The 27,773-nt window shown below is 31.7% G+C and overlaps 1 protein-coding gene across 1 annotated transcript in view; it reads left to right on the top strand.

Annotated features, from left to right (window-relative positions):
• LOC148271884 (uncharacterized) overlaps positions 1–20,614 on the top strand; it is a 31,272-nt gene extending 10,658 nt beyond the window's left edge. The window contains exons 2-3 of the mRNA XM_088240802.1: positions 16,301–16,419; positions 17,852–20,614. Coding sequence (XP_088096928.1) covers positions 16,301–16,419; positions 17,852–18,975 — 1,243 coding nt within the window. The 3' untranslated portion in view covers positions 18,976–20,614. The remainder of the gene's footprint in view (positions 1–16,300; positions 16,420–17,851) is intronic.
• Positions 20,615–27,773: the final 7,159 nt, after the last annotated feature.

The following is a 27,773-nucleotide window of genomic DNA, read 5'->3' as shown; positions in this document are numbered from 1 at the left end:
TCGGAAACTGAAGGTAAAAACTTCTGTTCATTATTAAAACAGTGAAATAAAAACCATGTGAAGTAAGCAATATTTTTAATTTTGATTTTAAAACAGTAAAATAAATAATACGTTTCTTATAGTAATATAAATAAACAATATATCATACACAAATTATAACAAAAGTAGAGGACTTTTTAGAGAAGGGAATATGGAAATAAGTGCGAAGGTTTTCAGGGTCACTGTTATCAATTTGTTTTTTTTTTTGGGTGATACCGTGTCGGTTGGATTTGTTCCGACGCTTCAGCTACCATCACCGGAGCCATCTAAGTCTGAGTTTACCCTGTTGTTTACAGTTGGCCATCAAATCCACATTTCACGCTGGTCGCATGACCCCTGTCAGACAATTCACCATCTCATCTCTGGCATCATCCAATAGCACACAGTGCTACAGGATGTGTTCGGTCGATTGATGGTTGTTACTTAAATCAACAGGAGAAAGAATTGTAAAAATATGGATGTTTAAACAAATGCAAAATGGTGAATATTACATAGTGTGTAAAGTGACCCCTTAAACTAGCCAACTAAAGGTCATAAGCCTTGTAAATACCTATACTTCCATATTCCCTTCTCTAAAATGACTCCCTTGGGGATGAAATCCAGTCTTTTGTTTACAAACGTTTGTCAAAATATTGACAAAATGTATATTTTATTCCACCTTTTTTTTTTTAAATTTTTACCTGCAACCGACATCGTGAGACTGGTGGAAGACTAAACAATTTTCTTTTTTAAACACAAGTGCAAGCAGGGGTTGTAAATCATGATACGTTTCTTCAAACACACGCAAAATAGTGGATCTTACATGGTGTGTAAGGTAATTTTTTAAACCAGTCCGGCAGGTAATAAGCCTTGTAAATGCTTATCTTTAATTTTCTAAAAAAAGTTGCTCTTTTGTAATATTAACCAATCAAATTCAATCAAAGTATATTCAAAGTGAAATAAAAATTGTGTTAACCTAACAGAATTGTATCTAAAAAGGTTTATAAAAATGTGGTTTTTAAACCCTTCAGTAAAAATTTCACATTTATGTTTTTCAACGGGTTATGGTTACTTCAACATAAATGTTCATGAAGGTACGTTTTAAAGGTCTTTTTAGGGCCTCTGAAAATGTAGGTGACTATTTTAGGAACGCGGTGTATCTTGTTTAAGGCTGTACTTAAACAGACAAAGGACGTTTGATGTTCTGATGTTTTGAATTTGAAATATGAACGGAAGTTACATTTCTAAAAACCGCGCTTTTCCTGGCACTTTCCGAAAGTTAATTATTTAAACTTGGGTTCTGTGTTAATAATTCAGATGATGGCAAAGTTGGTCGTACTTTTAAAAAAGTGCTGGATTTAAAAAAAAAAAAAAAAGTTGTAATAACGTATTTTTATAGAATACAAGCTTAATAAGCCTATCAAAATATCTCAACCGAGACTTTTTTCAAATAATCATATGTCATTGACTTTTTTTAGGACTGCTTTAAACATCTTTTGTAAAAAGTGTTATACATATTTATCGTTTGTCGTTGTTTGAAAGTCCACATCTCAACTTATTTAACCGTAAATATTTATTTTTGTTTGGTTATGAGAATTCAAGTCAATAATAGGAGATATCCACAGAAAGTAAAATATTTAGAAGATTACATTACCTCACATAACATAACATTACATCATATCACACTCCCAGTAAAAACACGAATAGGTACATAATAACATCAGGTTTACTAGTATGGAAGGACAAGCTATTCCTACATATTGTAATAAATATTCCAAAAACACATTGCAATGTTGTAAACCTAAAATTTTAACATGATACCAAACAAGCCTCATGGCTCAGTTGGTTAAACAGCCAACTGTGAAACTGGCGTCGTGGGTTCAATTCCCGCTAGTTGCAAAAGAAAAAAACCAACAAAGATTTTTTCCTCAATTGTTATAGGTGTTGGAGTGAATAATTCATAACTTCCTTATAAATGCTTTCTGTCCTTCCTGCTGAGAAGCCTTTACAAAAGAGGCTTAGCGAGCTATTTTTTAGAAAAAAAACAAGATTTACATTAGTCAGTTAAAAACAGAAGTGAGACATATGCTCAAATTATGGCTAATGGAAAATAGTTTTTTTGTGTTAATCATAGTTTGAATTTGTAATAATATAATAAAATATAGAGCATGGTTTAAAATGTATTTATTTATTTCAATCTTTTTGTACAAAAAATAAGTACTTTAGCGGACTTATTGCTAAAAGCAATATCTTTCAGTCAACAAAACGGACAGGACAAAAGAAGAGTTTGTCAAAATTTTGTAATAAAAAATATATATGTTTCAAAAATACACATGTAAAATAAAAATAACCCAAGTAATTAAAACGAACGGCTGTTTTTTCAATGGAAGACAAGGATTGCTCATATTTTTTTTTTAATAAAGTACTTTATTAAACAATCAAAGGAACTTATTTGAACCCGCTGACGAGTTTAATGCTAACAATACAGCAGAACAAGGATAATTTTGGAAAAAAAAACTCAAATTAGGGATAAATATTGTTTGTTTTTTAACAAGACATTGCATTTTAATGTTGTATTTATTTTCTTCAATCCAAATATGACAAAATGTTTATATTTCACCTCTTAAAATATAAAACATTATCACAAATATTATTTACGTATATTCTCTAAGCTGCGGTTGATACTAATTCAAATAGTATTTGTTTCCGCCTGAAATTCAGGAAATTTCAGCAAGTGAAGTGACGCGCACAATTTGATACTCACAAAGCACTTCGTTTTCAGGTTTCTTTGTATTTACACAATTTTCAGGAACGCAGGTGATGCTTTGGCATTACGTGTAATAAAGGCATAACAATAGGAGCAAAGGTAGGCTCATTCCGTAGGCTTTGTTAAACATTTTGATACGTTTTTTATGCCTCTTTTACTATTATTTTAGGCTGTAAAACTGGCTCTTTGAATACAGTTACTATATGCCTGTTATCTTTTTGGGGGAATTCAGTATTATAAAATCACGTAGGTCAAATGTGCGCATTGAGTCGTACTTTAATCGCTTTTACGGACTATCTCTGATACTAGGAAGAGTGAAATAAATGGGACGCACCTCAATAAAATGATTAAACATTAATAATACATGTTCGCTATACTGTCTTTGTATACAGGAAATAAATTTTGGAAAGTTTAAATACATTCTTCGTAAAATAAATTAAATTAAATATTTTATGTTTTTTAAGCCTTTGGTAAAAAGCAATATAATGTACTTGCTCCAAAAATATTGAATGAATTATTGCCAAATATAAAGGACTCAAAATGTAAAACAAATATTAAAATAAAAATAACTGCACATATAAATATTGTTGCTTAAGATTTTTTTTAAATACATATGTAAATCTAGAAACGTAGTACTTTATATAATTGGTACACATTTTATTTATATATTTAAATACATATTTTTTTTCGGGTCAGCCTCGTGATGTAATGGTCAGCGCGTTAGCTTGCCATGCAAGAGGTCTCGGGTTCGATTCCTGACATGGTTGATGTGAAATATTTGTTTGAATGGGTGTTTTCACACTAGAGTATTTCATAGTCCCTGGACTGGTACCTGAAGCGTAAAACTGATCATCTTACCTTCATGTTACAAAAACGATCAAGATACGCTGCAATTGGTGAACCAATGCAGTGTTCTATGAACCATTAGGTCTGGAAACGGAAAGATGATGATGATATACAATTTTTTTTTTTAATATTTGCAGTCTTATGATTTACCCAAATATTTAATTTTGAAGGCCATTTTCAGCGAGTTGTAAATAGGTCACTATTAGAAAATGGGAATCAAGTTGGGGTAGAGTGGGATTCGAACCACGGGCCCTTGAGCCGTGAGTCCGAGACACTAACCGCGGGACCACAACCCGATTAATTTTATATATTTCATATTTCATTTCATTTTTCAACATTCGTTTTTCGCATCTATTTTTTTATTATAATTTTTTTTACCGATATTTTTTTATTTTTTGTTAAGATATCTAACAGCTACATTTATCGTACATAAAACAAAACAAATAACAGGTTAGCAATTTACAGGTTTTTGCAAGTAACACCACAGTAAGTTAAAATATACCCTTTATATTTAAAGAAGTAACGTTGTGGTCAAACATTTTAAGTAATAATAGTATTTAACCATTCACCGACTTTTTTAGTTTACCGGATTCGAGACGTGTCCGTCTTTTTGTCAGGAAACTCACTGCACCAACATGCAAATACTAAAATACACCTCCACTAAAAATTATATTCGCTCAATAAATAATCAAATAGGTTTTCAGTAAAGCCCTCTATTTGAATTAAAAATTAACCAATCGGGTATCCCCACCTCTACCCCCTCTCCATTTTACCTTCCTACCAATTCTTCAATAAAGGATTAAATCTTTTTTAACTAAGCTTAGTGCATGTTAAGACATGGTGGTGTTTACATCTCTATAAATCTGCATGTGATCCATGTATTTTTGGAAATACTATTATATACTACGGTGATATTGAAGGTGGAGATGTTTTTTACACGTGTGAATGTATTGATTAAATTTAAACTCGAGTTTCATCCAATGTTAAAGATCAATGGTACAAAGCCTCTGTGTTGGTACACCAACCATAGTATATCTTGATCATTTTTGCAACACGAAAGCAAGATGATCATTCTTGCTTTCAAGTGCTAGTCGCACTGACCATGTGATCACGAGGCAGAAAATGTACTGTTTATAAATTTATATTTTGAGTGGAATTATTCTTGACAATACCTTAAAAAACCGTTTTGTTAAATGAATTCATTGTTACTGAGTATCCTATCCAAGGATGGAAAAACATTGCCAAAATAAATTCAAAATGAAAAATACGTGTCAGTTGTAAAACGCCTTTTGTTTTATATTATTATGACGCATGGCTTTGGTGGAAATCATGTTCTGAAGGGTGGAAATTTTTGCTTTTATTTCATTCAAAATTATGTTTCTTTTTAAAAATGTAAACATTGTATTTATACTGTAAAGTAAAACAAACCTTTATTAAGTGGTCAAAATTGTTATTGTTTAGTTCAACTCGTGTAGCTTTTGTTTCCATTGAATTGAATTTATTGTTTGAACATTAGAAAATTTGAAAATTTGATTTATTTTCAAATATATTTCTGTTTTCAATTTTTGCGTTCCGACGTAGTATATTGGATTTTGCTGGATTATTATGCGTCGTCTGTCCTATTTGCCTATGTTTCAGATCGCATTGCAGAATCCATCATCATAATTCATGTACGAGTAATTTGTGTATTCGTTTAGAGTCTGGACGAGTATTTTTGACTAGGCGGATGCTTTCGGGTAGTTGTTGGCACGTTTGCCTACCATGGTTTGATATCTGGAAGGGCCGCCATTAAATATTCGTTTTTAAATGTGGTTCCCTCTTTTTACAAATTACAAAGATACGCTGCATTAACAACACAACAACAAACCATCACGCTGTTTTTCCACCGGGGTAGGCAGAGAGGATAGAACGCAAAATCACTCTTTCTTTACAGACATACTTCGTTTCCTCTTCATATACACATCTTCAGGTGCACAAATGTTGAGATCTGTGCACTGTGTTAGACGGAGACAAGCATTATCGAATGGATTGCTGCGTTAATTTGGACATGTAGATCGGATGGGCAGCAAAATAACGGCTTAAAGCATAAACGATGCAAATTTTGATGGATGCAGAAAAAAAATATCACCGAAAAATTTATTGTTTGACCAAATCCTAAAAATACTTGAAAATGGACATGTCAAGAGAAAGAATAATCAGCGTGCGTACATAAGAAGATGTATGAAGATGAAGCCAGATCTGTATCCAAAAACAGAGTGATTTGGCGTTACATTTTTTCTGCTTACCTCCTCGGGTAAGCGGCGCGATGGTTTTTTGTTGTCGTTTATCTTGGGCACGCTTAAGACTAACAGTTTGCAATTCACCCATTTTATAGATCGAAATCTTTGGCATTAGTAAAACTATGTTTAAGAGCCAAATATTCTTCCTTTTATGAAGTATTATGTCAAATCATTGCTCAAGCGTTCCTGGATTGATTTTTTTTTCAATATAACTCCTATAAAAAATATAATTTGTAATGCTTTGATGGATTTTTTTTTATTTATTTGAATTGTTGTTGTAATTCTTGGAGCAGCTGAGAGATCAAAATGGCTGACATAGATACCAATATAGATTAATTTGCAACTTATGGAGATTCCAACGTGATCAGTTCTATTCACGTGAGATGCTTGAGCTGAGGTGGTCACGTCATCAGAATAGATGACGACAATCCCATAAAACGCGTCACATTCACTGGCACCACAGGGACGTAAAAGACCAGAAAGCCTTAAAATGTGAAGTATGGATTCTGTCAGCGATATATCCAGCTGATATATCCAAACTTCACATGGCGAATTAGAATACGTAGGCAGCAGACAAACGAAAATGTTGGAAACTTCTAGATTCATCCCATTGCCCACCGAGGGCTGTATAGCTGATGATGAGGACAATATTATTATTTTATAATTTCTCAATATACAAGTACATTAAATTTATTTTTTTTGTTAATTAACCCTCTGATAAAATGTGTATCACAAAGGAGAAATTTAAAAACTTTTACGTCAATTTAAAAATAACAAAACCGAAAACCCTTATTATCATTATCCAATCTATCTTCTATAAATTCACCCCCATTAAGCGACATTTGCCGTGTACTTCGCAAAATTCGAACGACCCCTTTTTTGTTTGAATTTTAATTAAAACTTTGTGAACAAATCATGAATGGTCTTTAAAACTCAAATTCCTTCTAAACAGTTTATGACGGGCTTAATTCACTCGTCTACATTGTCCATTAAAATACAAAAAAAAGAGGAAAAATTGAGTTAATCCTCATACCGTGTTTGAAAAAAATAATTCTACATTTGCGAAAGGTGAAATAATCCCTTTTAATTTTTAAACCGAGCATAAAATATGTGTGAAAATCGTACTACCTAACCGTTTAAATATTTATATTAGGTTGTGTTATACACACAACATGCGTTGTGTCTGTTTTTATCGAAAAAAAAACTCAGTTAGATGATACTGATAAGAGTAATACGCTCCTCGATGTATATTACATTAAAACATTATTATTAATCTGTCTGTGTCCAGGCGGATTAATAATACAGTTTATACAAGGAGCAAAAATTCATTAACATTTTCTTGTATACCCACTTGTATAGGCCCACTTGTATACTCTTGTATAGGCCATGCCCTTGTGAAATTTTTTGTTTACTATTTTTCTTTTAATATATATTTCATTGCTATGTAATTATGCTTTATTTTTTTAGTACTCTGCTTTATTATTATGTTTATTGTAAAAAAAAAAAAAAAATCATTTAAAAAAAAATCATTTTATTTCATAAATAATATCCGCATCACAAACTTAAGTTTAATACGTTAAATATATTTATACATGTTTGATATAAAAAATACATTAGAGACTCTTGTCAAAGTAATAGACGAATCCTGTTCCGAAAAACCCCTTCAGAGACATGACAACACCTAGAGCGACGTTGTTCAGCATAGTGATAGCTTTTCCAATAGGCATAACAATCAGTTGATCCTGTGTATTGGAATAAGAAACAATATATACTGACGCTGTCTTAGGTAATTATCATGAACATACAAACCAATTCTCATCATAACATCAGGGCTGTCGACCATATCGCAACAACAACAACGCAACGATCGATAAAAATGTCTATTTAACCTCAAACATTTTTAAAATACCATTTTGCAAATTTTACAGAATACATTTTATTTGATTCTAAAGTCAAATAAATAAGTTAATATAAGCCCTCAAAAAATGCTGGAAATACTATTAACTAACGGGAAAAAAATAATTTAGCTACATAGATGCGTAATAAGATACTGAAAATATTGGAATTCATTACTTAATTTTCTTACGCTTAGGTACCAGTCCAGGACTATGAAATATTCTTGTATAAAAATACCCTTTTAAAAAATATTTAATGAAAACCATGTCGAAAATGAAACTCGAGACCTCTTGCATGGTAGACAAACGCGCTGACCACTACACCACGAGGCTGACAAATTCTGTAGGAAAAAAATAAAACGATTGAAGAAATATTAATAAAACAAAATAAAGTGGAAAAACAATCCAAATATATTTTATCTCCTTCCTCTTAAGAACAAATTTGTTTTTTTTAAGGATACTCAATAAATTATTTTCTTGTAAAATAGTGGAGGCGTATAAAAAATATGTAAAATAACCAATTTTATTTATATGCTTCAAAGGCCTATTGTGTTCCTTACAAAAATAATAGTAGAGTAACAATGTGCTTTGTATATTTTCCAACATTTGTTTTTTGTTGCATTTACCTATGTAGGTAAACCCGTCTCAAGATAGATGCAAGTTGTATCTGTATCGTGTGGTATCAGTAGGGTATCGTACCCGCAGGCAGCGTAGCAAAAAGCGACGGCAAGGCAGTCCACAATCACTCACTCAAATATTTTTACAATCACCCGAATGAGAGCGGACCACTCTGCTATCACCCTCACCATAAACTCCACAAGTATCTACATAAACATAAACAAAACATTATTTAAAAAATCCGTTAAAAATGCTTACAGAGCAGTACAAGACGCCAAATGGAAGCCCTTAACTATTTGAGGAGAATTATTGATTCTCGTTTTCAAAAAAATATATATAGACATGCAGAAGAACAAAGCTCTGTTTAGAAGTTTTCCTCTTAATCCTTAAGCTGTTTTTTTTATTCACATGTTTTTTAAAGACTCCTTAACCGTTTCGTAAAAGACAGCGAATTTTACAAGGTTCTTAAGGCAACTTTATCACGTGACATACCCTTGTTAAGGCCAAGTCAAAATCTCGATAATTTTGTTAACTGGCCTTGAAATATAGAAAAGTCTACATTTTTCATCGATGTACATATTAAATTTCTCAAAAGCATTCAGAAGCTTTTCACGCTTTGAAAGCACATTATAAAGAGTATGTATAAATGCTTTATAAAAAAACATCTTTTTTGTAAAGCCGAGTGAACGCGGTTGAAATGCAATCGCTTTGAAGAATGTGTAGGAAATCAATGTAAGATAGGGTTACAAATGACGAAATCAGGCGAGAGTGTGAATCTGAATCAGATATAATTGATAAGATTAGGAAATGGTCTCTGAGATGGTTTGGTCATGTAGAACGAATGGACGATGAAATAATGGAAATACAAGTATATTTGGCAAAAATGAACGGTTACGTGAGACGAGGATGACCAAAGAAGACGTGGCATGATGAGATAAACCCAATCTCAAGTCTGGTCATCTCAAAAGCAGGCGGAACCGAAGGGCATGTATGACAAGATGAATGAAAGTGGTAGAAGCTAGGAGTGTATGCCAGAATAAATGTGTAAGGCGGTCCATTCTCTCTACGGGAAATGGCGTGATGAAAGAAGCAGTAGTAGTAGTGTTTAAATGTAAAAAGACAAGTTTCCATATTAAAATAAATATATTATCATATATAATTTTTTTTAAGAAACAATTTTTTTGTTTTTCGGGAGTTTTTTCCGTACCAAAATACTTTAATTTTCAAAATATTTCCTAAAAGACATGAATAATTTGTGTGGGGAAAATAGGAATTAAGTTGTGGTATAGTTAACTGGCTTTGCACCCAATGGTACATAGAGCACTGCATCGGTAAGCCAAACGCATAACCGGTAGATCTGTACAAACATTTTCCTTTAACACACTACTTAATCAATTCGATATATCTTAAGTGCGAAAGTAGAATATTGGTAAAGATTTTTTATTTTTTTTTACAATGTTTTAAAATAAATTGAAATAATGGAATTGTAGTTAAGTTTGTTTCTGCCATTTTAATTTGTTGTAAGATCAACAAAACCCCATTCGAGTTGAGTTTTTCCTAGCAAATTTATTTTCACGATCACTTTTTGAGAGTTTCCCAGCGAAACACGCGTTGTAAATCCATTCCGAGGAAGGAACTGCTTAGAAGATTTTTGGAAAGAAGTATTTGGATGTTTAGAATAAAAGTTTACTAACAAAGACACGTTCCTTATTCTTCCCGCTTTTCAATCTTGATAGAGGATGGAGAAAGGACTAAAAGATTTCTTATTCATTTATCACAAATTATCAGATGATAGGAATTATAAATCAATGTGTTTTAGGAATGCAAACCTTAACTGTGTCTTAACACTTTTTTTTTAAGATTTTTTTTTTTTTTTGCACTCTAAAAAAAATATTTTAAACTACTTTAAATTAAAAACTTACTACTTTTGTAAATAAAAGTATCATATTAAATGAAATTTTAAATTCGATTTCATTTTGGCACTTTAATTCCTGAACGTGGATAGTGGAGGTTTTGAATGTTTTAATTTTGAATTATAATATCGAGAGTAGGATAGAAAAATAATTAAAACATCATATTACTTTTTCATAATAAGAAAAAAATAATCAATAACCAAATAAACAGTATTCCTTTTAGTCCACTACTGTCTAGTTTAGAACGTATAGATCTCAAATTACCATCCTTTCAAGAAAAAAATACTTGATTGATTAGCTACGCATGTGGTATTTAGTATACATGGATAAAATAAAAAAGGAACAATTAATTAGTCAGGTTAACCTTGAGAAAGAAGCTTGTACAGCTTTGAAACCAATCGACGGAAAAAAAAAGAGGTTAAAAACAAAGATGTTTTATTTATTTATTTCAATGAATAACCACAAAGTTAGTGCTTCAAATGTATTTTTTTTTTAATAAAATATTTATTGATTATCATCACACCATTTTCCGCAAGAGTAGGCAGAAAGGATAGAACAACTCCATATCTCTATGGCTTTGAATACAGATCTCGCTTTCTTTACATAACTTACTTACTTACAGAATCGGGTTGTGGTCTCGTGGCTAGTCTCTCGGACTCACGGATCAAAGATCCGTGGTTCGAACCACACTCTACCCTAACTTGATTTCCATTTTCCAATAGTGAGTTATTTACAAATAAATAAATATTTACGTAAATTATAAGAACGCAAATATTTCTTTTTAATAAAAAAAATAAAAAAATACTAATAATAATAAATAAATAAAAATATTGGGTCCGGACTTAAGACCTTGCCACTCCAGTGTGCAGTGACAGATATCGCCTTGTCAGTGGCCATCCTCAAATCATTATCATCACAATAACCTTAATAAATCTTATTTTTCACGCGGGCCAATTATTCCGACTTTTGACATGTACATCTTCAAATATTTGTTGGATTTGGTCATGCCATATTTTTCTCGGTCTTCCTTTATTTCTGCATCCATCACAAATCTTTTCGATGTTGCCTATTTGCTAAACATTTCAAAATTAAAGCTAAGCTCCTTTCGATAATGCTTATCTTAGCCTTACCTAAAGTATTACTTACATAATTTATTTGAATTTATTACTTCAACGTCGCTAAAACTACTTTAAGACGTCCAAATGTATACTAAAAGTGATTGGTTACATAAAAAACATTCTCATATACGAGGTTCTCTTACATATATCAGTTATTTTACACCAGGATAAATTTTGATAGTCAGGGATCAAAGAGTTAACCAACCCTAAAACGAAAATAAAACTTGTCAAAGAGGTCGAATTATGATTTTCTTTTGGATCGAAAGGTTTTTTTTTTGAAAGATGTCTAAATAAGGGTGTCTTTTACACGGACAAAATAACGAGAAAGGGTTGCTTTGTACAAGCTGTTGCAGAATGGCCGGTGAAGGGGTAGTGAGAGCTCCGGTTTGCCGGATTGAACTTGGTTCGATGGCCGCTTTGAGGTCGGAATCCTGAAGAAAATAATAGATCAGAGATAAGTTAGTTTCGTGGTGTAGTCGTTGACATTCGCTTATATTGCAAAATGACCCGGGTTCGATTCCTTGAGAAATCAGGATGAAATATTCTTAATTCTTATTTTTCTGGGTGAAATTAATTCTATGATATGAATTTTAGGGCAGACATAAATTCAATATTTGTTGCCACATAGAAAAAATTTTTTTCGAGAAAGGAATATGGACGTAAGGGTATTTAACTTGTTTATTAATTAAGGAAACCATACAGTATTTATATAAATACGAGGAAAAAAAGATCAATTACTACCAATTGCTGTAAGACCAATTACTGACTTTACATTTATTTATTATAAATGCAGAAGGCGAGGAGAAAAAAATTAGTCAATTAAAAAATTATTTTTTTTAATAAAAAAGTAAATAAAAAGTACATAAAAGGGAGAAGACACTGTAAAGCTCAAATTCTACTTTCTTCCTCTCTCTCTCTCTGTTTTCATAAACATTTATATTTCTTAGTAAAAATTCACAACCAACAATAATTAATTAGATAAAGGTAGAAGATGTTCAAATGAATAAATAAAAAATAAGAGTTGAAATTAAAAGTTAAAATTAAAAGTCAAAATTAAGGACTTACGACCTGTTAATGGCTGGTTTTCCCATTTTACACATTAGTAACATTCACCACTCTGCCTATGTTTAATATATTATTTCACTTATTCGTTTTCAATAATTATCTTTAAAGTATTTATTTTTCTGAAAACGAAATGGTTGATTTAAACAATATTTTGTTAAATATAGGGAGAAAATCTAATATGTTTACACATATTCGGATATATTTAACACATTGTTAATTACAATATTTGATTTTGTCCAAATGTTCGTAGACAAAAAACTGGATTTCACCCCCTCTGGAGTCATAAGAATTTACAAATTACAACAGTGATATAGAATACCTTAAATAAGGGAATAATAATACTTCACTAAAATCAACAAATGGAAGAATTACAGAAATATGAATGTTCAAACAGGCAAAATGGTGAATGTTATACAGTGTGTGAAGTGGCCACTTAAACCAGCCAATGACAGGTCATAAGCCCTGTAAATGCCTAGACTTCCATATTCCCTTATTTGAGGTATTCTCCATCCCTGTTGTAATTTGTTAACATTGTTAACTCATTTCACTTGTTTTTACTGTCAGAAAATAAAGAATGTTCTTAGTAAAACATTTTTAAATATATTTTTATGGTGTGTATATTAATTTTATTGTCATTGTTTAGACCCCCCCATGGCGTTGTCACTTTTTACTCAGAGCTCTTAACCCCCGAACAATCCCAACGTGGGGAGCTAATGTAAACCGCATATTGTTATGTAATGTACAACCTTTTTACCCCTTCTCAGCCGTGAGGCATTCAAACAAGAAAAGGTCAGCTTTTATACATTAAACAAAGCCTAATTGATAAAATGTGCCGAATGGCTCATATGAATGTGCCAAATTTAACTATAAAGAATTTAGTATAACAGGTAAAAAAATACGAGTTACGTGACAACTACTGCAAACAAATGATTTTTTACGTGTTATCATTTTTTCTAAATTATTTTTACCTTGACTTAACTCTTAAGAGACTGTGCTACAAAATTCTTTGTGATGTAACATCGTGTTATCTCAAATAAAATAGAATATTCTAGACATTTGATGAAAAAAACATACATACAAACTTCATTAAATTTTTGAGAATCATCATTACTTCTTCCTCTGTTTTTACAACTTTTTTTCCTATGTTTATTTCGATACGTTTTAAACTTTATAGCACATTTATATTTTATGAAGTCTTTTAAAATGTTTTTTATTTTATAATGTTTCCTTTTAAATCTTATTTAAAAATTGGGTTGTGGTCCCGTGGCTAGTGTTGCGGACTTTCAGATCAGAGGTCCGTGGTTTGAATCGCACTCTACCCCAACTTGATTCCCATTTTCTTATGGTGAGTTATTAACAACTCATTGAAAATGACCCTCAAAATTAAATATTTGCATAGATTATAAAAATATTTCTTTAAAAAAAATTATTTTTTTTAAAAGTTCATTTTCCCACAAAGATGCAAATAAATTTAAATCAAATGTCTTATTGGTTGGATTAAATAAATTTATATTTCAAAATGTAAATTTATAAGAGTTTAAACAAGTAAAATATGCAACAAACTAAACGTTCACCAAGAAAATAAAATTATTTATTTGTTTTATTAAGTAAACAAACAGTATGTACACATATATTGCCAATTTATTTGTATATTAGTGTAAAAAACTCATGCACACACCAAAAAATGTTTACACTTAATACAATAATTATACAATAATAATAAAGTTAAATGTCTGCTTCTCTCAAAATTTAGGTAAAAAATCCATAATTTTTTACCTAAATTTACATACATTGTCACAAAAAATATCAGCCTCGGTAAATATATTGTTATATCGGTCGCATATTCTAGGTATTGTAGATTGTTGAAAATAGTTTGTTGACGCGTTTTCAGTGTAAAACAGAAGATTTTGTCTTGTCGGTCTAGATGGCACACGGAATGGTAGAATAGAAAGTCTTTCTAATAGGTTTGGAAAATCAATTTTATTATGTATTAATTCGAATAAAAATAACTGGTCTTACATTATTCCTTTATTTTTAAGACAGTTTATTCCATGGTACTGCATACTTTCAGCGTGATTAGAAAAGTTAATGTTTAACCGGTAGTTGACCTGCTTAAAAAAAATTTTTTGGACCCTTTCTAGTCTATTAATACTTACATTATAGTAAGGTGACCAAATAGGAGTACAGTATTCTACCTGGGGACGAACAAATGTTTTGTAGAGTTTTTCATATGTCTTTGCATGTTTAAAAGGTTTTTATACTCGCATAATAAGTCCGACCATTTTATATGTTTTTTTGGACTGATTCAATATTAAACATTATTTTCGTATCAATAATAACACCTAAGTCGCGAATTTGACTATCTGTTATAGAGATCGGTATTATTAAAAGAGTAAGGAAAGCTGATTGTCGTTTATTTGCGTGAAATACAAAATGAATGACATTTACTAATATTTAATTCCAGTAAATTTTTATTACAATACTGAAAAAGTCTGTGGAGATTTTCTTGCATTTTTACAGTCAGTGTGAGATTTAATGCAGGCGTAAATTTTCATGTCATCAGCAAAGGTTATGAATTTTCAATATTTAAAGCAAAATATAGATGAAGTAAAAGAAAAAAATATTTAGGAGCAAAAATAGATAATGTTTTATTTTTATTTGATTTTATCTTCTTTTATAATTATTATTATTTTTTAATATATTTTTTTTAATTTAATTTTTTTTTTTTATATTTTATTTTATTTTTGCACCACAACAGGCCAGAAGGCCCAATTACAGTGGTGAATTACATCACAGAACACCCAGGCTTGAGAAAAATCACATGATATTCTTTTGTGTCCTCACCGGGAATGGTTCGTTCCTGATTGTGTCGCTATAAACTGTGTCTCTGTCCCTAATAAAAGTTCAATATTATGAAAAAATAAATATCGACAATTTAATTTCAAGAAAGGTAGAATTTTTAAAAAGAATAAGAAAAAATCTCAGTTTATAAACAAGTAATCTAATTTTTACAGCAATTGATTTGCCGCATTTCAATTATTGTTGTAGTGTTCTCTTTCTGAGTACTGAAAATCAATATAATATCATGCAGAAAGTTTAAAATAGGAGAATGAAGACAATATCGAGATGTGGAAGATGTACGAAAATTCAACATATGTTGACGGCACTGAACATGTTTTCGGTGAAGCAAAGAGTTATTTTTAATACTCTAATGTTAATATTGAAATTTAAAAATAATTCATTGCCTGAAAACATGTTTTGTGATGTTCAGTTTTGAAACGAAATTCGTCGCTATCCTGCGAGGGGAAGTGAAGGTTTCAGACTCCCCAGAATAAGAATCCAGGCAACTCAAAACAATCTGTATCATAAAGGACTTAAGATGTTTGATGAGTTGCCAAAAAATATAAAGGATGCTGGTCCTATCGCATTGTTTTGTAGAATGGCGATAATTTTTGTTTAAACAAACATCCATATTAGTAGATAGAGTGTCATCGGAAAGCGTCTGAATTTTATAATAATGTTTGTATTTTAAATAGTTTTTGTATATATTTAGTTAAGGTTTAAATAGGTGTTCAAATTTTATTTGTACTACCATATAAACAAATACATAACGTTACAATAAATACATTACGTTACATATATATATTTTTACAAATAAATACATAATGTTACAAATGTATTTTTTAAAATGCTTAACCGAAGTGTGCAAGATTTCATTGCAAATATTATGGTAACGAAAACTCATTAAATAGTATAACATTTACTTTTCTCGTTGTTACAGAAATCCTAACGAGTATCATCGCCAGGAATCAGTGCTGCCAATCTCTCGTGAGAGAAACAGATACAAAAGCATCGTTTGGGATGAGTATGACACGCTTCATCAGAAATATTTGGAAATAGGTAAAACTTTCAATTTCAGCTCGAAAATTGTATGTAATATGACTTGACCTATTTGTAATATAAATCACTTGCTGAAGGGTGTGATTCTATAAAATGCTGCAAACGCCCAGTTGTATTTCACCGGCAACACTACTGACTAGTCCAACTGGTTAGCGTCCACGTCGCGAACCCCAGTCAATGGAATCACACTCGTAACGGCGTGATCACAACAGATAACGAGAGAATAAAAGGCAAGTTTCTGACGCCGCCTAACTAGAACCAATCAGCTAAGGAAGGGTAACCCTGGCAGTAAAATTCACAGAAAAGGCAACGGGAAACCATGATGTTTATCTTTTCCATGAATCTTCAGGGCAAGTACATTCAATAAGCTGTTGTTAGAGCTATGGAGTATAATAATAACTTTCGCTGTAGTGACCGCCAACGTCCACGGGATTTAATAAGACACCGCAAGAAGAAGATATAAATAGTGATTTGTAAAGATGTATCCAGGCGGATGCAGAATACAGTTCGGTATCTGTAATAGAACCAAAATCCTGGACAAGTGCTTTTTTAGAATATATAAATAATTATGTGTAAAGATGTATCCAGGCGGATGCAGAATACAGTTTGGTATTTGTAATAGAACCAGAATCCTGGACAAGTATTTTTTAGGTCTAAATTGAGTGGAAAAACGTCCACTTTGTATTGCAGTGACTGGAGCATTTGCCTACCGTGCGTAAGGTCCTAGGTTCAATTCCTGATAGAGTCAATGGAAATATTTTTTTAAATGTGTTTTTATACTGAAGTATTTTATTGACCCTGGACTGTATCCAAAGCGTAAAACTGAGTCTTTACCTACATGCGACCACTTTTGAAAAACTCCACATTAGATTTCAAAATAAATAGCCCTATGCACCATTGAATGCGGTAAGGGTTTCAAGATGGTGATACAAATAGATTTTTTCAAAAGCATAAATACACATTAACATATTATAACAGAAATGGAGAACATTTTAGAGAAGGGAACTTGGAAGTCTAGGCATTTACAGGGCTTATGACCTGTCGTTGGCAATTTTGAGAGGCCAATTTACACAGTGTGTAAAGTGGCCATTTAAACCAGCCAAAGACAGGTCATAAGCTTTGTAAATTTCTAGACTTCCATATTCCCTTCTCTAAAATGTCCTCTATTCCTGTTCTAATTTGTTAATCTTAGTGACTCTCTAGGGAGTGAAATCCAGTCTTTTGTCTACAAACGTTTGGACAAAATTAAAATACTGTAGTGACTGTATTTTTATTTTTTATAACTGCACTCACCAAGCCTATATCCCCTACATGTCTACCTATATGTTAATTTTTATGAAGACTTCCTTTACACATAATATATTTATACCTTCATTCGAAAATGTTTCGGTAGTTTGTATTAAAACTCATGCTTTTTTTTCTTTGTTTATAGGGATGAAACCTCGCATGAAGAACCATTTTAGAGCTCACCAGCTTTCTGTATGGCTGCGTCTGATTCCTGAACTACACCGATCTGGTATGAAAGACGTCATCGCCAAACACAATCTCTTCCGCAATCACAATGATGGTGATCTATACGATGGCTTTGTCAGACCTGATCCATTGACAAGAGCTTCGTATTATGACCCAACTCTAGAACTGTACAGAAGACCTTTAACAAATATCACTCTCGATCTTCCTCAAACAACAATGGACACTCTTGTTACAACTTGTGTTAGTGTCATTTCTGTAAGATCAGGTTCAACATTTATCGCTAACCATCCTGTTCATAATGTCACGCAAGAAGCAACGACCAATAATCTGGAAGCAGCTGGATATACAGCCTACTCCACAGCTTTGAGTGTTACAATAGCAATTGGTTGTTCACTTTTGATTCTCAATGTTTTGATATTTGCTGGAGTTTACTACCAACGAGACAAAACAAGGCTTCAAGTCAAAAGCCTTCAACAGCAACAGAAAAGAAACCATAATAATAGCTTTGACAACTTAAACACAAAGCATCCGCATTATTTTATTGGACATTCTCAAAGCTCGAGCGCCATTGTTGATGTAGATCATCAAGATAAGAACAGCATTATGATGACAAATGTGCCAAGGAATCAGGGCACCGAGTTCACAAACATAAACCAAAACTGTCAGAATATCTGTCACGGGAATATGCAGATGACTAATTTAATGCAGAAATCTAGTCCCCAGATGCAGAAAATGGGAAACCAAGGACACTGCATGACATTACCTAGAAAGATGAATTACAGCTACCAACAACAAGGCAATCAAATGTATAACCAGAATTGTATGACCTTGCCAAAGAACACAACTTTCCTGAACAATACCCAACACAATTTGGCCGACATCCAGCAAACTACGGGGATGAATCATCCACCTAACGGTTCGCTGGCTATGCACATGAGCCTCCCTAGGACCCCACCCCCTCCGAGGTCGAAAACCCCCCCTGGCACACAAAGCCAGGCTCCGAACCACAAGTTCCAGAATCCAAAAGGGTGCAACCAGAAGACACCCAGAACTAACCAGACCATTCCAGAAATGAATGTCTGAGACAAATATGCGGTGGATTCCGCCGCTGATGTTTTGGTATGAAACGTCTAAATCAATCCTTAAAAAAAACTAAGACATTCCTCTTTAAAACTAGTGAAAAAACTTTATCCAACTTTGATCATGTTATCTTATGTAAATATATAGTATCTTAATTAATCAAAGTGGTTTTTACGTTTCCCAGTTAAGGTTGGTGAGTTCAAGTGATGTACCTCATCAATATATGTGTAAATATATTCAAGACTGATATATGTGTATTCGTGACACTGTTTTACTAGTGTATATATACAATTTTAATAATTTAAAACAAAATCATGATAAAATTTCAAGTGTTTTCAGAAAATATTACTCATTCTTGTATTTACTGTAGCGAAAATATGTTAAAAAATGTGTATCGCGTAATTTTTTTTATAAAATCTGTGATGCGCGAAAAGTATATTTATATGAAAAGTTCTGATTGCTTTCGCAATGCTAAAGGAACCGAACTGGAAATACGAAAAGGTCTCACTTTTATCTGTAAAATCTATCTTAATGTAAAAATACGATGTTATCATAATTAAATGCTTTTTCGAGTAATATGGAAAATGATACATCTTTTGATTGATGAAAACGTTAAACATATTGTGATTGTGAAGCTCGTTTTGTTTTAACTAGAGTTACTGTTGTTATTCAAGATGTTTTTATTTATTATCATTTATTGAAAGGAACTAGTTTTATAAAGTAGCGGGCAAACAAGATTATGTTTACAATCTAAAATTTAAGAAATTGGCCCTCTGTATTTAGTTTCAAAGTAAAATACGAAAATGTTTACAAATTCAAAATATTTTTTAAAGTTAAAACAGTAAACTTAAGTAAAAAATCAGTCAACTCACAAGAGGAATATTTAAGGCTTGTATTTAAAAATTCACACCTCTGGTTTTAAGTGAAATACAAAATACATATTTAAATCATTTTGGATGACTTTTAACTTAAAACTTTCCTGTTTTGTAAGGAATTTCAGTCAACCGAGAATATGAGTGGCTTATTTTGTTTATGAAACAATGGCTTTTTAAAACTTTTATTTTTATTTGTGATAAGTCTGTTCATGGAATTTTTTATTGATATGTAAAGCATGAATTTTTTGATAATGAGGTAAAATATTTGTAAATAGCCACATACCGACTTTTCTATGTATACCGGTTTCGAGACGTACCCGTTTCTTCGTTAGAACACCAATTCAACCGACATGCAAAACCCACTGTTAACCTTCACCATAGTTGTTGCAAAAATTTTTAAACCAACATGCCATTCATTTTAATAAGTAACCCTTGCGTTCTCTGATTAAATTTTGAAAACATTTTATGTTATCGGAGTTTTTCAGTTAAAAAAAGAGGGAAAGAATGAAGGGAGGGGCGTGAGTTGAGTAGGTATAAAGTGACCATTTCAATGGAACATCGTGTAATGGACTATATTGGAAGGTTGTTTGATTATTGATTAAAAAAAACATTATTTTGTAAAGCTTTTCTAATACAAAATATTTCAAAATTATTTACTTTTAACCCTTTTTTTTTGTATGTAAGATTTAAACACCTGTTTTTTTATTAAAGTCACAATTGAAATTGATTTTCAAAATCAGAGAAGTTGACACCTCATGTGTTCTTTAATGCGAATATACAAATTTCTTGATGTTCTTCTAACGTTAACTGAAGGATAAAAAATGTATTTTAATTGGTAAATACCTGTTTTTTAATGAAAAAACATTTTATTATATTATAAAGCAATAATTTGCCAATAACTGTTACTTGTATCAAAAGCAAATTTGACAGTATTTGGTAAAAAAAATGGATACGTTTATGGATAAAGTATTAACATATGCATATAATTCTTCTCCATTTATTATTATTTTAAGTATTATTATAATTACTGTTAACAAGATATAAAATGGTACGTTAGGTACGCCTTAAAACCGGTAGACATAAAAAAGTTAGTAAGTGGTTGTTTACAAATATTCAAAACATTTATTGATTGCAATTTATTATAAAAATGAAAGAGGAGTGATTCACATCAGTCTCGAAGATGTCGCGAAGACGATGAAACCGATCATTGGTTATCCCAAATTTGTAAGTTTTAGTGTCAATCATTTTTTGTTTTTATGATATGCAGATAATATTTTTAAATACATGTTACCACAGTTTGCGAAAAATCAGACAAAATAAAGCCAAATAATTTTAACCTCAAAAAAGTAAGCCTTGTTTTAAACCACACAAGTAATTAATTATATAAAAAATGATCAAATATTTGGCTCGTTAGACAGTAGGTTAAAGAGTTCACTTATTTATATTTTTTCTTGGGATTTTAAAAAAATTGGTGCAACTTACTGCATTTGTTATTTAGTTGTGTCACAAAATTAATGATTTGAGACAAATGTTAGTAAAATAAATTATAAAAAATATATTATTTTCGGATATCTTATCTCTGTAAATAAAAATAAATAAAATTTCTCTTTAATGTCCAATATAATAATAATACAATTGTAAATAAAATATAATATTCCCAAATAACCGAAAATCTATTCATTGTTGATAAAATATTTATAGTTATTATAGGTTCTATATTAATTAATATTATGTGTTTTATTATGAACTGTTTGGTAAAAATATCACTAAAATAAAATTTATTTAAACGAAGTAATTGTAGTTTGATATACAACCCTGTACCTTTGTTTATAGCGTTGTGGTTAGTGTGATACCTTACCATATGCATTAAGCCACTGGTTCATTACCTGATTGGTTCCAAAAAAAGAACTCACAATTTTTTTTTTGACATAATGTCATGTTTGATTTTTTTTTTAATATAAAATATTTTACAAAATAAATTTTCTTTAAAAATTTAAAAGTTTTTTTTTGTAAAAAAAAATATTATGGTTCAGCAACATGTTTTCGTGATTTTGAGGCCTTTCTGAAAACCTTGCATTTTTTTACTCGTCGCTCTATTTTATCGGATTTGCGATACATTCATACATTTTGTGTGTCAAGGCATTTAGGTAGTGGTGCATTATTTATTCTTTTTGAATTTATTTATTTGTTTATTTTTCCATACATAAATTATTTACATAGAAATTTTATTACAAAAATACAATAAAAAAAATACATCTTAAAATTTAGTTTTAACATAAATTGAGAAAATGACCACAAAAACTTCCGAGTCTGCCATTTTTTTAAAATTATTAAAACATATAAATATGTTATAACTTGACCAATAAAAAAAAATAAAAGAAATAGAAAAGGAAAACCAAATTAACAAATGCCGATATTACGAAAACTTGATTTATTTGCAGTATGCATTTATTTTTCATTTTAATTAAGTATTTGCCTGACATGCAAGTGTCGGGTTTGGTTCCGATATAAAAATAAAAAAAATAAATATGGTTGATGTGAAATATTTACTTAAAACGATGTTTTAACCCAATAATATTTCCGAGGCCGTGGACTGGATCCTGAAGCGTAAGACTAATTATATTTCCTTCATGAATTCGAAATTGTATTCTTAGAGGTGAGGATCAGTGCTCAATAACCGCCTGACGTCATCATTGCGACCTGTAAGGATTTATTGTGACGGGTCCCGTAAATAGTTCGCGCCCTCCAAGCCCAGGTCTTTAAAGAACCTGGCCACTGTGTGGAAGTCTTGAGTTTACATTTTGCTCAATATTCCTTTTCAATCCAGATTCGTAAAGTATCGGGCTATTAGTCAGGGGGAACTCTTCAACATCCTCAGGTTTAATCAGTAGTCCTTCAAATTGACATCAAATTGACAAAGAATGTGTGTAGGTGTTTTTTCATCTGAAAGGTTCGTTCTAGCAAGGTGTTTGTTCAATCTGCAGTGTCCTGTAAAAGCTCTTGTGATAACCCACACTTTATTTTTGCTGAGTTTTATTATTTATTACATTAAGATTGCTTCAAACAGCAAAAAATAAATTCGGACGCCCAAGGGGGTGACATTTTAAGGGGCTGAAATTTCAAATCAACTGAGGCCCACACGGCCAGTTAAACGAGACCCGAAAAGCTGATTACACCAGGCCTGAAGCGCCAAATTTCCTAGTTTCAATTTTAATTTGGGTGATGTAACAGAACAAAAAAATTAGAAAAATGATTGGACCCCGACTTAACAACGCCTGTCAGTTGCAATGCGTCAAAGAAGATAGTGAGCAGGTGGGTAAAATATCAACATCACCATCATGCATAATGGTGCATGGGGCACTGCATTGGTACACCAATTGTAGCGTATCTTGATCACTGTTGTTACATAGGGGCAAGATGATCAGTCTTACGCTTCAGATACCAGTCCCGGGACTATGAAACGAACGTAGTTATACAGAAAGCAGCAAGCCATAGAAAAGTGAAACTGAGATAATAGCCATTTTGTGAAAAGAGTAAATTATAAAATTTACACAAAAAATTAAATGTTTTTGACTTTAACAAACAATAAACAATGATTACATAAGTTTTTTTTTACATATTTACAAACAAGAATCTTATTGTGTATTTGACCAGTTTAAAAGATTTTTAAAGTACCATAAGATTTTTCTAGTTTTTTGGGTGTTTTCTGAAAATTTTTTGGCGGCCTCCGTGGTGTAGTAGTCAAGACGCTTGACTCACGCACGGAAGGTTCCGGGTTCGATTCCTGGTGAGAACACAAAAAATATAATGTGATTTTTCTCAAGCCTGGGTGCTCTGTGATGTAATTCACCACTGTAATTAGGCCTCCTGGCCTGTTGTGGTGCAAAAAAAAATGTAAAAAAAAAAAAAATGTATAATTAAGAAATGCCGTTATTGTGATCAACACCTTTTTTCGGATTTGATTAAAACAGTTTTTTTTATGAGTGGTCTGGCTATTTTAAGCAGAACGTAGAATCGAGATTACTGCACCCGATAACATCAATATCTCATTTTTCCGAAATTGTGGACTGACTGCTTTCTGCATAACTACGTTCAAATATTCTAGTGTGAAAACACCCTTTTAAATAAATATTTCATATCAACCATGTCGGAAATCGAACCCGAGACCTCTTGCATGGTAGGCAAATGCGCTGACCATTACGCTTTGAGGCTGACGGTAAAATATTAAACGTTTTGTATCCTTTAAATTGTTTCTAAGAGATAATATTTTTTTGGTTTGAATTATGCTCGGTTATTTTTTTTAGCGTTTTGATTTTGTAGTAATAAACATTATGAGCAGAATTTACTTGAATTGTTTTAGCATCATCAAATGAAAAAATATATGTAACAAAAAGGTCCTGCCCATAAAAAGGAAATTCCGAGCTATTCAGGATCCGAAACAATAAACCTTTGTTACTGCATTTATTTTTTGTGACGGGTAGTAAGCCATGTCAAAGCCAAGAATTTCATGTTCCCCACTCTAAGATGTTTTCTGTTGTAATATTATGAGTTTTTTTTTTATAACTGTTTATCAACTATTTTTTTTCCGAAAAACGGGATGATCAAAAACAGGAAAAAATAGATTTGTGCTAAAAATAGGACGTTTAAAATAGCTTATTATCAGTCAAAGCTGATTGATTACCCTCTATTTGTAAAAAGCTGAATAATTCCGATGAATTAATAACACATAATGCGAATTGAAAAAAGGAATCTTCGAGAAAGCGGAGCGGGAATTCTAAATACCGCAAAGAAATAACACGCAATAATTTATATTTGAAAAACCTATTTTGGTCGCCATGTTTTTCTCTGCTTTCGGAGGGAAGTTATCATTGGAGAGTTTCAATGAAATTCCCTACACGAAATTGGTTTTAAGATTTGTCACCCGCAAGAAGTGAGTGATTAATGACACAAGATGGAGCCGAGAAAGTCGTTCAATTTGAAAATGCCACCGAAACTACAGGTTTGGCCATATGTATTTGGCACCCTCTACATAATTGGTTTGTGAACTAAAATTTTTGAAATCTTCGTAATCTTTGTAATCATCTTGTCTTGGATTGTTTCTTTACGGATTTTTTTCACCTGCAAACCCTATTTCCTTAAATCAGGGGCATGGTTTATTTAGAAATACTTAATTCACTTGTTCCGCCAGTCATTTCTATATGTTAACTCTTGTGTGACCGTGATGTCACACTAGTCTACAAATATACCTCTTTTTTTTAATGATGATGAAGTTGTATTTTTTTTAACCTTTAGAAATCCATATTCACATCGGATTTGGAAAGTAAAATTTGTATAACTGTGCTGGATTTTAAAACAAAAAATATTTATCCTTGTAACGCGAAGAATTAATGAAACGTCAGTACATAAAAAAATATGTACTAGATAAAGCACAAAAATAGAATTCATAACGAGAAAGACAGAAACGCTTTTCTGTGACAGGTGTTTGTGAGAATATAGGTTCAGTCGGTTATTGAGAGTGATGGGGGATGCACGCACGCACGTAAGATAACTGGCGTATATATGATTTTTAATTTATTATTCTACATCAGGGCTGAATTATATGTTTATAATTATAAATAATGGAACATAGATTATTTAACAGTTTGTATCAATGTTTTTTTTTTCAAATGTCTGAACTTTAAAATATTCCATCTTTTTCTTGTAGTAACATGATGATACATCACCACGCGCAAAGGAATTATTTTTCAGGTTTTTAAGAGTCAAACAATGCTCTGCAGTCAGTTTAAATGGTCTAGAAGCGCATTAAAAAAAAAAGTAATTGCATGTAATTGTAATATGTAATTACATATTACAATGCTTAAAACGCGAGTTGTGAAAATTAGACAAATAAGAGATAACTTTTTTTAATTCGGAGGGGTTACCTTGGTTTTTTTTTTGGTAAAAGTCGGGGTATAAAATTGTGTAAAATTATGTACGACGTGTATTAAAAAAAGGACCAATGATTCCGACACGAATACTATCAAGCGGGATTTTGTTTTGGAACCTTCTATCATTAAATTGTACAGTACTAATTCCCAAAAAAGCATTTACTTCCACCAGCACAATACTCCATGCCATACTTAAAAAAGTAATGATTTTTTTTTCTAAAAATACAGGGAGTATTCCTCATACTCCCGTTTGATATTTATTTTATGAATGCGAAATTACATGCGTTACTTTCGTTATTAGGTTTTTTTTTTGTTTTGTTTGTCAAAAAAAAAAAAAAACTCAAGAAAAAAAATTTGTTTTTAATGTTTTGAGTGTGTCCAAATGTTTGCTGACAGGCTGGATTTCTTCATTGGAGGGTAATTTAAATCTAAATTTGTTGCAACTTCAGATCTAAATAACTTTATAATTAATCCATTTTGTCTGCAAACATTTCAACAAACTCAGAACATTGTTTAATTTACTACCTTGTATAAGAAAAAAAAATGACTTAAAAGGGTTTGATTTTGTGAGAAATAGGGTAATAAGAGAATGTTCGTAGCAAACTCCGGTGACAACTGTCGTCAAGCGGAGGCAATACGGTTGGCTAGGCCATACACTGCGGATGGCTCCTGAGAGCCTTAACCACCCTTGCCTACTTTACAACGCATCAGGTTCTTGACGTCCTGGTCATCCACTGCTGACGGTTTGTTGGCAGTTAATGTCAGGACTTTGGGACGAGAATGTGACTTGGGAGGACGCAAAGGTTAGCAGCCGATAGAGATGCATGGAGGCTCTTTTTGGATTTTCTAGCGATGTCCAGTAGGTGAATTGGTTCAGTCGGATGAATCTCACTAACCCAATAAAGGATTCAGCTCCTTTACTTCACAAAAGTCAACAGGTAGAAGAGTTGAGAAAACGTGGATGTTTAAACATTGGCAGAATGGTGAATGTTACAGTGTGTAAAGTAGCAACTTCAACATGAACACGAACGTGTCTGAACGTTTCGTTATTTCTCTCTGTAAATTAAGTCTACTTTGTATATTCTCACATGTAAAAATTAAAAAATACATATATTGCTGTGTTCTCGCCACGGGTGAAACCCAGTGAGGTCACATTCTTTTTATTTTTAATCATGGTTTATTATGTGAAAAAACGTCAATAAATACATTTTTATAAAAACAACCAATGACAGGTTACAAGCACTGTAAATACCTAGATTTCGATATTTTATTCTCAAATTTTTTTTTTCTCTCTGTTGCAACAAATTATGAAATAAATTTATCCTTTATATAACTTATTATGAAAATAAAACTTTGTTAACAGTGTTACACAATTTCATTATTTAACAAGAACACCACTATAGTTTCGGGAGAGTACTTCTCCCATCGACGGGTGAAATAAAACTAATATAATAAACACAGAATATTGTTCACAATGTCATCGAATCTAAACAAAAAATAAACAGATTAATCAGTGAAACTTAGATCAGGGGGGTTTTCTTCCTTATCTAAGGTGTTGGCATATGAATGGATGGTTATCTTAAGTACAGATATGAAAACATGGACAGAACATTAAGTCGAATTTATTCCTTAAAATTTAGCACATAAGTGGAAGTTGCAATAAGTAAGTCTAAGATTAAATGTGGGGAAGACATCGCTCGGCTAAGAGAGTGTTAACAGACGCGGGTCTAAGAGGGTGAGTGCGGTGAGGGTGGTCGCAAAGGAAACATAGTCAATAAAGGCGAGTCTCAGAATTAAAATTTTTGCGAATTTCTAAATTATTCATATTACTACCTTTGTTATTTACTTGGTGCAGGAGTTTTAGGGTGTGATTATGAAATGAGTGGTCACTGTCTACTCATTTCATAATATTCTGTGTTTATTATATTAGTTTTATATCACCCGTCGATGGGAGGAGTGCTCTCCCAAAACTATAGTTGTGTTCTTGTAAAATAATAAA

This window comes from Micrasema longulum, unplaced genomic scaffold (genome assembly GCF_059751315.1).
Source record: "Micrasema longulum isolate JH-2025_06_02 unplaced genomic scaffold, ASM5975131v1 h1tg002608l, whole genome shotgun sequence".
In the NCBI taxonomy this organism is placed as follows: Eukaryota; Metazoa; Arthropoda; class Insecta; order Trichoptera; family Brachycentridae; genus Micrasema; species Micrasema longulum.
The sequence above is the reverse complement of the archived record's forward strand: the minus strand, read 5'-3'. Positions and strand labels throughout refer to the sequence as shown.